General features: G+C 33.2%; 1 protein-coding gene across 5 annotated transcripts in view; it reads right to left on the reverse strand.

The window, feature by feature from the left end:
* The window catches only part of LOC143243964 (uncharacterized), a 49,222-nt gene that overhangs the window by 11,323 nt on the left and 21,894 nt on the right, over positions 1-16,005 (reverse strand). For 4 of the 5 annotated variants that reach the window (XM_076487878.1, XM_076487869.1, XM_076487859.1 and 1 more), the window contains 2 exons: positions 14,312-14,703; positions 7,031-7,211 (listed from right to left, as the gene is read on the reverse strand). In XM_076487878.1, the coding sequence (XP_076343993.1) occupies positions 7,031-7,211; positions 14,312-14,502 (372 nt within the window). In that variant the 5' untranslated portion in view covers positions 14,503-14,703. Of the gene's footprint in view, positions 1-7,030; positions 7,212-14,311; positions 14,704-15,627; positions 15,905-16,005 lie in introns of those variants that run through there. The other variant, XM_076487850.1, reaches the window with a different exon arrangement.

The following is a 16,005-nucleotide window of genomic DNA, read 5'->3' on the forward strand; positions in this document are numbered from 1 at the left end:
TCCATGAGATAATGTGTCGGTCAATTCGTTGGTAAAAGAGTGGCCCAAGAGCTGAGAGTGCGGAGTGATGACAAACTGCCTTCCCTCTATTCTTACACTACTAAATTAAGGATGGCTAGCACAGATAGTCCTCGTGTAGCTTCGCAGGAGATTTTCAAACAAACAAACAATGATCTGTTCAGTTGGCTACCTCTCTTCTGTTCTTATTCAAGAAAAAACAAAAATTGATGCTTTAGTGTTTTCACAATCTCTAATTAAATATAAGTGTAATTTTTATACCCCTTCAGTGCATTGACCTTGATTGGTTTCCTCTGTCACGAGGCATCATATGGAAAAGCTCGAGATAATTCTTTATGATGCCACCATAGGCGATGCGATAACATTATGCTCTGGTTACTTTATACTGGATGTAACGGCTAATTACGTATTATAATTTATTTTTGTTCGATTGTAACTTAAGTAACCAAATCTTTAAAGTTTTAATCGTTTTTTCATAACTGTTTCTGTGATCAGATGGTTCTTATTAGGTCTTTCAAGTAATCGGAGATAACTTCGTACGATTAGTAATATAATTAGAGTTGAGTCATTTGCTCAACTAATATATATGTTAATAAAGGTAAAATGCACGATATGGCCTGATAGTTATGGTGCTGCATATGCGCAATATGAGGGTTTGAATCCCATCACTGAAAACGCTCGACCTCTTAGCTCGGAGGACCTCATAATGTGTTGATCAATTACATATTTCATTAGTAAAACATCAGCCCTCTAGTTGGCTGTGAGTGACGTATACTAGCTACTTTCCCTCTTGTTCTACATTAGGGGCAACTAGTGTAGATAACCCTCGAGTACCTTTAGGAGCAGCCAACAAGCACACAACGAAAATAACTCGCTTTATTATTTAAAAAGCGAACTTTTTCTTCACGCTGAAATTTGTTGTGACCGTAGAATTCCAGACAGATGAAAGTTATTATGCTATTTTTTTTTACAAGAACCTCAAGGTCTATTTTCTGTCTGGTAATTATGAATATAGCAGTACATCCAAAACCCAACAGAGGGTTTAAACATACAGAAATAATGCTTTTTTTCTCACTAAGTTTTTACCTTTCTGTAAAGTAATTCAAACTTTATTCATGTGATTTACTATATATTATCTATAAATTCCCCGCTGGTACAGCGGTATGTCTCCGGATTTACAATGCAAAAATCAGGGGTCGATTCCCCTCGGTGGGCTGAGGAGATAGCCCGATGTGGCTTTGCTATATGAAAAACACACACACACTATCTATAAATTACAGCTGGAATATATGTAGACGTTACAATGATTTTGATATCTGTAGTGGACGCAGTACAAATAGCCCATTGAGTAGCATTTTGTTTAAAAATCAAACGAGCAGCTCGGGTACATACTCTTATGTTTGATTTTTGTTATACAAAACAAATATATAATTTTGTTTTGTCGATAGGATTTATCTAATAGAATAGCGCAGGTTCTATGTTTATAATTATATTATTCCTTATGGAACATATTTTGTCCAATTTGAAGCTAATGCCTATCGATTTGGTACATTGTTTTCTCATATCAGATAGCCAGCCAGTCATGTAGCTTTGTTATCAAGCTGTTATTTATATCATCAGCTAAATGAACAATAAATGTTATCTTGTGATTAGGCTTAGCAGGATGAGTTTAATTATTACCGACTTTATTTAAGTCATTTATAAATCAGAGTTATAAGTAGAGTATAAATAATCATATAATAAATTATGAACTACATTATACTTTTGTTTGTTTTGCATCTTCTCGTATTTGTATTTATAGCAAAAGAGATGAGATTATTTGTTGCTGTCCCAAATTTTGAAGAACTGTTCAGAGAAAATGCAGACGGTCATGAGCATCCTACCATTAAATATCCACGCTAAGGACTTGTCCGTCACTCTTATAAAGCAACCACAGCCTAAATTGCGGGAAAATATTTTGCGGTATCTCACGGATTCGAAACCAACTCGTAAGTTCCGAATCCCAGAAAATCTACAAGAAGGCCAACACATGCCCATTGTTTGTGAAATAATCATTAGAAATCCGATTCGGGAAGTATCTTAAGCTATATGGAAAGCATTTTAAATTTACTTTATATAATGTCAGAAGATATCTTCCTAGATTACCTTATGAAAATTATTAATAAGTTACTGTGTGCATTTTTGATCTTATTACTTCGAAAGGTTACTAAAAGTTCATCTCAGCTATAGCTAATTCTAATTTTGAACTGATAAATCAGAAATGAGATAAGTTCACCCACCTCCAACTCTTGGGTTTCTTTATTTTACCGAATAGTCGGATTTGTTGTTGTTCCTTTTCGTGATCTAGCGATAAGGGAATATGAAAGGTTCACCTTGTTAATCATTATGACACGATCGGCCTTAAACTATCGAAAAAATTAAAGTGTAAGAAAATCGATGTAAAATCAATATATCTATATATTTAAGTGTTTTATTTAGTTTAGAATGAAGTGATATTTAAAAAAATTTTCGGCAGAAAGTAGAACATGACTCTATCTGAAATTCTAGAACCATGGTTAGTTTTTGTTTGAATTTCGTATAAAGTTACACGAGGGCTATCTGCGATAGCCGTCCTTAATTTAGCTGTGTAAGACTAGAGGGAAGGCAACTAGTCATCACCACCCGCCGCCAACTCTTGAGCTTCTCTTTTACCAACGAATGGGATTGACCGTCACATTATAACGCCTCCACGGCTGAAAGAACGATCATGTTTGGTGTTGTTTTTTGTTGTTGTTTATTGTTAAGCGCAAAGCTGCACAATAGGCTATCTGTTTTGTGCTCACTACTGCTATCAACAGTTGGATTTTTAGCCTTACATGTCTTCAGACTTACCTCTGAGCCACTAGAAGGCTCAAAATCAGGTATGTTTGAGCCTTTACCTCAGCACCACTTAATACGACACAAAGACTCTTCAAACCTAAAGTATCTGATAGGAATTTAGATGAGAACAAATCAATAATCATCTTCAAAAAGTCGGTTACCGAGAAGTAAACATCTGGGGTGCTCGAAAAGCCTGTTCAAGTGACCAGAAGTGTCAGGCACCTCCATTTTTAAAAGACGAACTACCAATCAGCAGTTTCTTCCTCCAACACAACTACATTTAACGAATCAGCGGTTTCTCGGTAGATAAGCGACTTTAAATATTACAATTCGGGGTTCGTTTCCCTGCAGTGAACAGAGGCAGATAGTCCATTATGTAGTTTTGCGTTAAAATAGTCAAATAGTGTGATATGCTGTCACTTACAAACTTTATAACGTAGTAACAAACTTGGCATCCTAACCATTAGATCTTACCCGGTCAAGCAGTCAAAATAATTCAACTTTTCGTATCGCATAAGTGAGTCAATTTTATTGAAATACGCATAGGCTAATTAAATAATCCAAATATAAGCATGCTGAAGATTTAATACAACATTATATTTAAATTGTTTTAAATATCAAATTATGAAGTCATGTAAAAGTCACAGCTCACAAAAAGTCGAGGTATAATGTCATAAATCAGAGCTAAATTTTAACTTTTTGGCATTTCGTACGTTGTGTGATGCTGGTGATGATTTATCAGTTTTGAAAAAAAAGTATAAGAAACATCTTTTTCCCTCCCAAAATATAAGAATACCCACATCATGAAAAATGTGTTCAGGCCAGCGACTGAGTATTTGCAGTACGGAATTATCCATTGTGCTTAATGGTAATTAATGGTATCATCTTAGAGCATCAAGTTCTTTTAAAGACTAGCAACAAGTCGTACTCTAGCTGTGGCAAACAAAGCATAGCGTCTCGTAACTTTTAAAATCCACGAAAACAAAAGTCAGTGTGAAAACTTCGTCTACACGTGTTCACCAAGATAAGGCTTTCAGTCATACTTATAATTAAACTTTTGCCCTGCCTCAAGCAGGTGTAGAATGAAACGGGTTTTCATGCTATTCCGTATGAAGATATACAAAATAAGTCGTCGAATTTCAGGGCCTATGGATTTCTGCACAATCGCACTCTTGAAACGGGCGCTGAAAAACTGTAGTCCCAATACAGTAAATGAATTATGGAATGCTATTAAAGAGAAATAATGTACTTTGGCCATGACAGCCATAAGATGGAACCTTTTGCAAAAGAAACTATGGTTCGGGGCTATTGTTAAGATGTACAGTCGTTCAGCATGACGAATGTGGCTACATGGATTACAATCATACGAGAGGCTCCAAAACCGTTTCAGTACAATGTACCTAACCTCTGTTTTATTAATCCTACGAAGTCACGTACACGTAGTTAAGAAGTGGATATTTACTTTTCTCACCTGAGATGAACAAGTAGAAATATCCAGTAAAACATAGGAAATAAAATTTAATATCATATCGAAGAATAACAGTTAATACTGTGGTTATTTTGTCATTAAGACGACTCATTATACTATCATATCCTCTAGTGCCTCTGTAATGAAACTATGAAGCCCACTGGTAGCCAATCCGGTGAACCATAAGGAAATATATGGTCCTCTGGTGGCATCATATTGAATTATATTTTCCCTGTTTCTGTAAAGTTACTTGCTTATTTTGGACACAGATATTTTAGGATACTTGAAAGAAAACAGATGTCTTTTCTATATTATTGTATCTTGATACTTGGGAGCTACATTCGATTTATTGTTATTTCTTTACAAATCTTTCTGTCTTCTTTTTAAATTAGATCTGAACTCATTTTTTGCCAAGTGCTGTATTTTTTGTAATTCTTTATGTACTAGTCTTCCTGATCAATAGAGTAGGAAAATACATGTGTGTGATCCAGCCAAATATGCAACCAGATTAGGGACTCGCTTTCGAAATTAGGTCCAACCAGTTATCATCAGCTTCTGATCACATTAAGCAACTACATATATTTCACAACTGAGAATCGAACCACTAATTACTATAGCTGATAAAATCTACCATTCTAACTTTCTTATCTCTACAGATATCTATGCTTTGTCTCATCAGTTTGGTACCTGTGGTATTTTCAGCCGTAATCCCAATAACATCTCACGAAGTTCAGCCAGATTAGGCTATTTTAAATCCTTATATTAAATTAGCAATGCAAAATAAACAATATAATAAAATACAATGAAATAAATTACAAATATTAAAATTAAATATATTAAACATTAAATAAAAAATAGAAAAGATTTTCTGGTGTGTTGTTGTTTTTTTTGCGGAAAATTATCGTTTAAAACTACAGCAATTATCCTTTCGTTTTCTACTACACAATTCTTATTCGATAAATTAGTAATTCTCAAAGTGTTTCGCTTATTTTTGTTCCTTCTGTTCTAATACGCAAAACAACTTATCTATAAGCATTATTATATACTCTTCAAAAAAAGAAACGCAAAAGGCAAAATATGAGACAAATTGTTAACAAGTTTATTCTGGGTAGTTCTGTATGACATGTGTGAAACTTTGCACATTCACTGCTGAACATCCAAAGTCTGCAAAGGCGAAGTCCACGCTCACTAGTTGAAGTTTAACATCACTCAACGTCAATAACGAGTATGCCCCCCGTGAGCATCAATAACTGCTTGGCATCTCCTGCCCATGGAAGCGATGAGATGACGAATCACATCCTGTGGAATGGTTGTCCACTCAGCCTGCAAAGCTGCTGCAAGCTGAGGTAGAGTCTGCGGTTGAGGTTGTTGCCATCGCAGACGTCGGTCCAACTCGTCCCAAAGATGTTCGATGGGGTTTAAATCTGGTGATCTGGAGGGCCAGGGAAGAACGTTGATGTTGTGGTGTCTCAAGAAGACAGTGGTGAGTCGGGCTGTGTGAGGACGGGCGTTGTCATGTTGAAAAAACGTCGTTGACGTTCACCATGATGGGTTGCACATGAGGCCTAAGAATCTCGTCGACGTTTCGTTGAGCCGTAAGATTCCCTCGAATGTGCAAAAGGTCTGTTCTGGCATTGTAGACGATGGCAGCCCACATCATGACTCTGCCACTACCAAAACAGTCAACTTACTGCACACAGTTTGCTGCAAAACGTTCACCTCGGCGACGGTAAACACGGGTCCTTCCATCCTGCCCACAAAGCATAAAACGTGATTGATCGCTGAACCAAACATGCCTCCATTGTCGATGAGGCCATACCCGATGTGCCCGAGTCCACTGCAGCCGTGCTTGACGATGTTGCTGGGTGTGGATGACGCTTCTGACTGAACGTCGAGGTCGGATTCCTGCATCTCATACACGGTTGCGTACGGTCTGATCGGAAATCCTACGCAGCCCTGGTATGGTTGAGGCAGTAGACGTCGCAGTGGTGGTCCTATCCCGAAGGTGACGTAAGCTGATGTAGCGATCTTGTACGGGCGTGGTCACACGAGGTCTGCCAGATCGTCGACGGTCACGAGTTGATCCATGTTGTTGGTGACGATTCCATAGCCTTGTGATGGTGCTTGGGTGGACATTCACAGCTCTGGCAACATCTGATCGAGATTCACCTGCTTCCAAGCGACCAATGGCGTTGTTGCGTTGTGCTTCACTCAGTCTTGGCGTAACTGTATTGCGTGTCGGTGGCTTAACAATGAGCTATGGAAACCGAGAACCCGTCACTTTATAGGATTTTGCACATGTTGCACTTGCAGAACATGCAGATCTCTCAAACAAATTTATTGGACACGCATGCGTTTTGGCGAAAAATCCGATGTTTTCCTCCGTTTTCAAAGTGCACAACTTGTATTGTCATTTTGGTCTGACATTCAGTGCCTTAACACGTGTAACATCACATACTCTGAGCTTGTAATGTAATTACATATTTTCTCTTTAAAATACAAAAAATATTCATTTTGCGTTTCTTGTTTTGAAGAGTATATATATCGTTTCGCATTTATGTTATTTTGTCCAGTTTACCCCATTTCGTGTGAATCCTTTTTTCTACCTTTATATACTTTTATTTACTTATTTTATTGTATATAAACAAATCAGTATGCACAGCAGAAGCTCACAGCTGTTCTTACCTCAGTGTACACAGACACAACAGCAGCCAATAAACTGTTAATAATGCTAAGGGATACTGCAAGAAGTGGCACTGAAGCACCTTCCACTGTTAGGCTACGAAACTGACTCAAAGCAATAGCAAAACTTATCAGAGTTGCAGCCACCCATTGAGCAACAGTCACGTCTTTACGGAAACATAATCTGAAATGTTACACCGTAACGATTACTATAGTTTAGTAATAATTCTAGCTATTAACATGTTTAATTACAGTTATGATGTAAGTATTTCAATATTTCAAGCCTTTTATAATTAATCTTGTTTGTAGAAATGAATCAGACTAAGGATTATATGAATGCTTTACCACTTGATTGTATTTCACGAAATATACAAATATTATTTTCACAACACTCATATAGGTATTTATTTACGTTTTATATACTTTTACAACCAAACCCATAAATAGTTATTTCCAGTTTTTATACAAATAGCTACATCCTTTTGTTAAGAGAGGAATATTTTCCTATTACTTCTACAAGTACTTAAATTGTATGGAGAGGAAAATAATATTTTTCTGACATTTACATAAGCAGTCACATTTTAATACTAGTAAATTAACCTGTGACATTATAGCATAAAACTTGATATTTTTCTTTAATTGGACGTTCAACGTTTCGTTTACAGCTTCTTCAGAAGCGTTCCACTAAAACAGAAACCGTAACTTTTCAACTTCTATTGCACATATCTCTATCCACCCTAGCATAATTTGCTGCATGTCTCGAGGTTTCAATTGCTTACATTCAAAATTTTATTAAACTACTTTTAGGTTACATTATACCAATTAGTACAACATAAATTCTTAGCTAGTAATCCACATTTTAAAAGGATAGAAATGTAAAGTTCTTAATTCTACATTGCAATATTTTTTTTAAAAATCCTGCATTTCCTCTAGTGTGACACATTTCTACCAATTCTTCAAAAAGTATAAAATTAAACTTAAATTACTCACTATAAAATCGTCATTGTTCAAACAAACGATAATTTGTATAGACTTCAATTCTGATTGGTTACAGAGCCATCAAATAGAAAATAGTACTAATTAGTTAGACACAATTCAAATAGCAACAAAACACAATAATTTAATTATAATAGATTTATACTAATATGAGTTTAAAACTACTTAGAATAAACGAATTAATTTTAAATTACAATCTCAAATTATCATTCTAGAAAGAAAGAAAAGGTGATTTAGATTTATCTAGCTTTTGTTTTTTTTAGTTACGATGTCGGTAAAATTGACCAGCCTTATATAGAGGTAGGGTAGAGAAAATAACACATAAATATAAAAATTTGCTAAAAACAAACATTCAAAATGCATTTAGGAGATTTTAGAGATTACATAAATGCTATTTGAGATTTTTGAGATGATGAAACGTATTTTTAATCTTAACATGAAAATCAATTTGCACACGGGCTAATCAATACAAATAGTGTTGAAATACTCGATGTATTAACAAAATAACTTTAGAAAAAATACTTCTTTAAAATATTTGATATTTGTGTACAAAAAGATCTGTAATGTTTACCAAATTTCATGAAGGTATACTCATTATATTAAAGGTTAATAATATCAAATTCAAAAATAATTTTTTAAAAATACAAAGAGATCACATGGTCGGTCAAATTGACCGATTCCTACTGAGAGAAATATTGTGTTTAAAGGATATTTTAATATTAGTAGTAAGCAACCTTACAACACCAATATGCACCATAGAAATTGAATAATAAGTTACATTTTACTGTTGAAGAAAAGCATTTTCCTCTGTTATTTCTATAAGTAACAATTTCTAAAACTTTAATGAACATAATTTTTCTAGCACAAAATAAAAGTTTGTACAGAAGATACACATTTTCTTCAAACCATCAAAGATTTTTAAACTGATAAGAATGATGTGCTAATTTATAAAATAACTTCACAGAAGTTGTGAAATTTCAAAACTACTTTAAAGTTTAGCGATGAAGTTTCAGATTTCCATATTACGTGCACATACTCATATATTTGTTAGTTCTCTATAATTCTTAATACTTTTTACGTTATTAGAAATCCAGAAAATGTACTTCAATTTTAAAAAATTGTAAACTTAACATGCTATATTTCTTTCTTTAAACATTTATTACATGAAATAAGTGCGGAGCTAACTTAATTTATTTGTTTTATTTATATAAGTGGATGCGTAATAGATAATTAATATTCAATATTATTTCAATGGATTTACGAACAAGAATTGTAATAATACTTAGCATTTGGAACTTTATTTACTTTAACCGAGATTAGAATCAATCATAATAGAATCGGTTCGAAATTAAAGTTGAGAACTTTTTCTTTAATTAATCCCAAAATAGTGATCTCAAATCAATTGAAAAATAATAATTATCAAAGTTTTTATTAATAACGCCAAGGATAAGCGTTTTCAGAATATTACAAATCGATGGATGTTCTAAAAATATAAACTTGTCACTCGATATCACTCAACCACGTTTCTTCATTCATTGCTTGTAAAAAGAATCATTAATTTTACTTTCTTTGTATTTTGATTGTATTTAAGTGCTAAAGGATCTCCTAAGGGTATGTTTAAAACAGTATATGTTATGTATCTGATAGAGATATGTTTAAAACAGTATATGTTATGTATCTGATAGAGATATGTTTAAAACAGTATATGTTATGTATCTTATAGAGGTGTGTTTAAAACAGTATATGTTTTGTATCTGATAGAGGCGTGTTTAAAACAGTATATGTTATGTATCTGATAGAGGTGTGTTCAAAACAGTATATGTTATGTATCTGATAGAGGTGTGTTCAAAACAGTATATGTTATGCATCTGATAGAGGTGTGTTCAAAACAGTATATGTTATGCATCTGATAGAGGTGTGTTCAAAACAGTATATGTTATGCATCTGATAGAGGTGTGTTCAAAACAGTATATGTTATGCATCTGATAGAGGTGTGTTCAAAACAGTATATGTTCTGCATCTGATAGAGGCGTGTTCAAAACAGTATATGTTTTGTATCTGATAGAGGCGTGTTTAAAACAGTATATGTTATGCATCTGATAGAGGCGTGTTTAAAACAGTATATGTTTTGTATCTGATAGAGGTGTGTTTAAAACAATATATGTTATGTATCTTATAGAGGTGTGTTTAAAACAGTATATGTTTTGTATCTGATAGAGGCGTGTTTAAAACAGTATATGTTATGTATCTGATAGAGGTGTGTTTAAAACAGTATATGTTATGTATCTGATAGAGGTATGTTTAAAACAGTATATGTTATGTATCTGATAGAGGTGTGTTTAAAACAGTATATGTTATGTATCTGATAGAGGTGTGTTCAAAACAGTATATGTTATGCATCTTAAAGAGGTGTGTTTAAAACAGTATATGTTATGTATCTGATAGAGATATGTTTAAAACAGTATATGTTATGTATCTGACAGAGGTGTATTTAAAACAGTATATGTTATGCATCTGATAGAGGTGTGTTTAAAACAGTATATGCTATGCATCTGATAGAGGCGTGTTTAAAACAGTATATGTTTTGTATCTGATAGAGGTGTTTTCAAAACAGTATATGTTATGCATCTGATAGAGGTGTGTTTAAAACAGTATATGTTATGCATCTGATAGAGGTGTGTTTAAAACAGTATATGTTATGCATCTGATAGAGGTGTGTTCAAAACACTATATGTTATGCATCTGATAAGGGTATGTTTAAAACAGTATATGTTATGCATCTGATAGAGGTGTGTTCAAAACAGTATATGTTATGCATCTGATAAGGGTATGTTTAAAACAGTAAATGTTATGTATCTGACAGAGGTGTATTTAAAACAGTAAATGTTATGCATCTGATAGAGATGTGTTCAAAACAGTATATGTTTTGTATCTGATAGAGGCGTGTTTAAAACAGTATATGTTATGCATCTGAAAGAGGCGTGTTCAAAACAGTATATGTTTTGTATCTGATAGAGGCGTGTTTAAAACAGTATATGTTATGCATCTGATAGAGGCGTGTTCAAAACAGTATATGTTTTGTATCTGATAGAGGCGTGTTTAAAACAGTATATGTTATGCATCTGATAGAGGCGTGTTTAAAACAGTATATGTTATGTATCTGATAGAGGTGTGTTCAAAACAGTATATGTTATGCATCTTAAAGAGGTGTGTTTAAAACAGTATATGTTATGTATCTGATAGAGGTATGTTTAAAACAGTATATGTTATGTATCTGACAGAGGTGTATTTAAAACAGTATATGTTATGCATCTGATAGAGGTGTGTTTAAAACAGTATATGCTATGCATCTGATAGAGGCGTGTTTAAAACAGTATATGTTTTGTATCTGATAGAGGCGTGTTTAAAACAGTATATGTTATGTATCTGATAGAGGTGTGTTCAAAACAGTATATGTTATGCATCTGATAGAGGTGTGTTTAAAACAGTATATGTTATGCATCTGATAGAGGTGTGTTTAAAACAGTATATGTTATGCATCTGATAGAGGTGTGTTCAAAACACTATATGTTATGCATCGGATAAGGGTATGTTTAAAACAGTATATGTTATGCATCTGATAGAGGTGTGTTCAAAACAGTATATGTTATGCATCTGATAAGGGTATGTTTAAAACAGTAAATGTTATGTATCTGACAGAGGTGTATTTAAAACAGTAAATGTTATGCATCTGATAGAGATGTGTTCAAAACAGTATATGTTTTGTATCTGATAGAGGCGTGTTTAAAACAGTATATGTTATGCATCTGAAAGAGGCGTGTTCAAAACAGTATATGTTTTGTATCTGATAGAGGCGTGTTTAAAACAGTATATGTTATGCATCTGATAGAGGCGTGTTCAAAACAGTATATGTTTTGTATCTGATAGAGGCGTGTTTAAAACAGTATATGTTATGCATCTGATAGAGGCGTGTTTAAAACAGTATATGTTATGTATCTGATAGAGGTGTGTTCAAAACAGTATATGTTATGCATCGTAAAGAGGTGTGTTTAAAACAGTATATGTTATGTATCTGATAGAGATATGTTTAAAACAGTATATGTTATGTATCTGACAGAGGTGTATTTAAAACAGTATATGTTATGCATCTGATAGAGGTGTGTTTAAAACAGTATATGCTATGCATCTGATAGAGGCGTGTTTAAAACAGTATATGTTTTGTATCTGATAGAGGCGTGTTTAAAACAGTATATGTTATGTATCTGATAGAGGTGTGTTCAAAACAGTATATGTTATGCATCTGATAGAGGTGTGTTTAAAACAGTATATGTTATGCATCTGATAGAGGTGTGTTTAAAACAGTATATGTTATGCATCTGATAGAGGTGTGTTCAAAACACTATATGTTATGCATCTGATAAGGGTATGTTTAAAACAGTATATGTTATGCATCTGATAGAGGTGTGTTCAAAACAGTATATGTTATGCATCTGATAAGGGTATGTTTAAAACAGTAAATGTTATGTATCTGACAGAGGTGTATTTAAAACAGTAAATGTTATGCATCTGATAGAGGTGTGTTCAAAACAGTATATGTTATGTATCTGGTAGAGGTGTGTTTAAAACAGTATATGTTTTGTATCTGATAGAGGCGTGTTTAAAACAGTATATGTTATGTATCTGATAGAGGTGTGTTCAAAACAGTATATGTTATGCATCTTAAAGAGGTGTGTTTAAAACAGTATATGTTATGTATCTGATAGAGGTATGTTTAAAACAGTATATGTTATGTATCTGATAGAGGTGTGTTTAAAACAGTATATGTTATGTATCTGATAGAGGTGTGTTTAAAACAGTATATGTTTTGTATCTGATAGAGGCGTGTTTAAAACAGTATATGTTATGTATCTGATAGAGGTGTGTTCAAAACAGTGTATGTTATGCATCTTAAAGAGGTGTGTTTAAAACAGTATATGTTATGCATTTGATAGAGGTGTGTTTAAAACAGTATATGTTATGCATCTGATAAGGGTATGTTTAAAACAGTATATGTTATGTATCTGATAGAGATATGTTTAAAACAGTAAATGTTATGTATCTGACAGAGGTGTATTTAAAACAGTAAATGTTATGCATCTGATAGAGGTGTGTTTAAAACAGTATATGTTTTGTATCTGATAGAGGCGTGTTTAAAACAGTATATGTTATGCATCTGATAGAGGAGTGTTTAAAACAGTATATGTTATGTATCTGATAGAGGTATGTTTAAAACAGTATATGTTATGTATCTGATAGAGGTGTGTTTAAAACAGTAAATGTTATGTATCTGACAGAGGTGTATTTAAAACAGTAAATGTTATGCATCTGATAGAGGTGTGTTCAAAACAGTATATGTTTTGTATCTGATAGAGGCGTGTTTAAAACAGTATATGTTATGCATCTTAAAGAGGTGTGTTTAAAACAGTATATGTTATGCATCTGATAAGGGTATGTTTAAAACAGTATATGTTATGTATCTGATAGAGGTGTGTTTAAAACAGTATATGTTATGTATCTGATAGAGGTGTGTTTAAAACAGTATATGTTTTGTATCTGATAGAGGTGTGTTCAAAACAGTATATGTTATGCATCTTAAAGAGGTGTGTTTAAAACAGTATATGTTATGCATTTGATAGAGGTGTGTTTAAAACAGTATATGTTATACATCTGATAAGGGTATGTTTAAAACAGTATATGTTATGTATCTGATAGAGATATGTTTAAAACAGTATATGTTTTGTATCTGATAGAGGCGTGTTTAAAACAGTATATGTTATGGATCTGATAGAGGTGTGTTTAAAACAGTATATGTTATGTATCTGATAGAGGTATGTTTAAAACAGTATATGTTATGTATCTGATAGAGGTGTGTTTAAAACAGTGCAAGTTTGTATCGGATAGATGAATATTTAAAATAGTATAAGATTGACTCTGACAGAAATATATTTAAAACAATGTAAGTTTGTCGTTTGCTATATTTTTATTAAAAAGTAGATCATCTTTCGGCTGTTCTCGATGATATTCCTTTATTTCATGATGTTTCAAAAATGCAGTATTGCTTGCCACTTATTCTAAATTAATAAAAGTTTATTCATCGTAAATCTCATCTGGACCTAACAATGAGCGTTACGGGTAAAAAGAGAAGCCTTCCTTCCTGATATAGATGAATGACTATTAAAACTATAGAGTTCAATAAAATATGAAACACGCTATGATGTTATTCTCCTTTAATAATAATGAAAACCTGACCTGTAGATGAGGAGCGTGCAGACGACTTTACCCTGTATCAGTACTATCCACACGGCTGGTGTTACATAGGTTAAGGCGTAGAAAAAAATATTATTGGTGACAGCATAAACCAAAGATGGAAACAAAAAGAGCAAAGATGGTTGAAGGTTCCACAGGGACTTGGTTTTGACTAGGTGGATAAGTGTGACCATCAAACATTTCAGAGCTTCGATGACAGTGATTATTACCGTTTGCGGCAAAGGGTACTGACCCCCGCTGTGGTACACCACTGCATAGCTCAATACACTCTTTCCAACATCAACAATGAGAAGAAAAGTGCACAGCAACTGGTTAGCAATAACTCCATCAGATTTACGTTGCAAAGACGTTTCACGGAACACTGCCAAATCTTCCTAGAAAAATACACACAAAAATGAACAAAGGACAAATCCAATGTCTTAGGCTAAGCAACTGATATGTTCTACATGTTATAAACTCCGTTTTTGAAATCCCCAACAAAGTCATTGTACTTATTTTATTCTCAGTGTTACCTGTGTGGACAACATGAAACACCTTACGAAAAAATAGGCAAAAAAAAATTATTGTAATACGTGTCCATTGTGCATCATGTAGAGATTAATACGGAAATAATAGAAAGTTTTATATAGAGAATTAATGTTAAGCGATTTGTTAGAATGTTTATAAAGATCGGCTAAATCCTAAGTTTTAACTTTTGTAGCAGCACTTTCAACAATTTATTAATATATTCTATTTGTAAAGAAGAATCCGCTTCCCGCGTTAGACTAAATTGGAAAAATATTATAAATAAGACTTGTTAGTTCAGTTTGAAAATATTTATGAGTTCTATTTATCACCTGATTCCAGAGCCGCCTAGTGGTAGTTTCTTAGACTATAATGTTTATGTTTCACGTGCAACAATCAAACATATGAAGCTGTGTAAAAAAAAAAAAAAAAAAAAAAAAATATCTGTGGCATCCCTTAAATTCTAGTTTATAATGATGGACGCTGTAGAAAAATGTATTATAATAAATAGAAATGAAAGGTAAAAGTTATGTTGTATAACGCAAATTACTTAATACAGTTTATCTCGGTGGTAAAGAAACATTATTTCAGTGCTAAAATATCTGTTACAATATAAAATTATCCCACATAATAACGTTGTTTGTAAACATTTTGTTATTCTCTCTTACGTTTGTTCCAGATGTGAAAAGGCTTAGCGTCAACTGGAGTATTCACTTCATTAAAACTATATTTTATAGTACTAACATACGTCATTCTTTTCATCGTTATGTATTCTAAACAATCTAATCACTTACTTTATTCAGCATAACGATGAATAGGGTTTGATTCGAAAAGTCTACAGTCTTGATAGTGGAATTTAACAATCATTACTTTATCCTCCTAATAATGTTCTACACAAGCAAAACGACCATTAACGGTATCATATTAGCTGTATGGTCGTCTTCTTATAAACTCAACAAAGACATTCGGAAATAGAAAACGAGTTCCTCGGGTAGAAGTTATTAGAGTCGTAAAACTATGTCATGTAAAACTCGAAACGTTCTAGGTCGCGTTACCTTTCTGGACTGTGCCAAGACGAAAGAAGAATGTTAACTCTGTGCACCAGAATGGTTTAATGACGACATAAACCTGACAAACGAGAATTCACAGAGTTGAATCTCTAACACTAAAGT

This window comes from Tachypleus tridentatus, chromosome 1, assembly GCF_004210375.1.
Source record: "Tachypleus tridentatus isolate NWPU-2018 chromosome 1, ASM421037v1, whole genome shotgun sequence".
In the NCBI taxonomy this organism is placed as follows: Eukaryota; Metazoa; Arthropoda; class Merostomata; order Xiphosura; family Limulidae; genus Tachypleus; species Tachypleus tridentatus.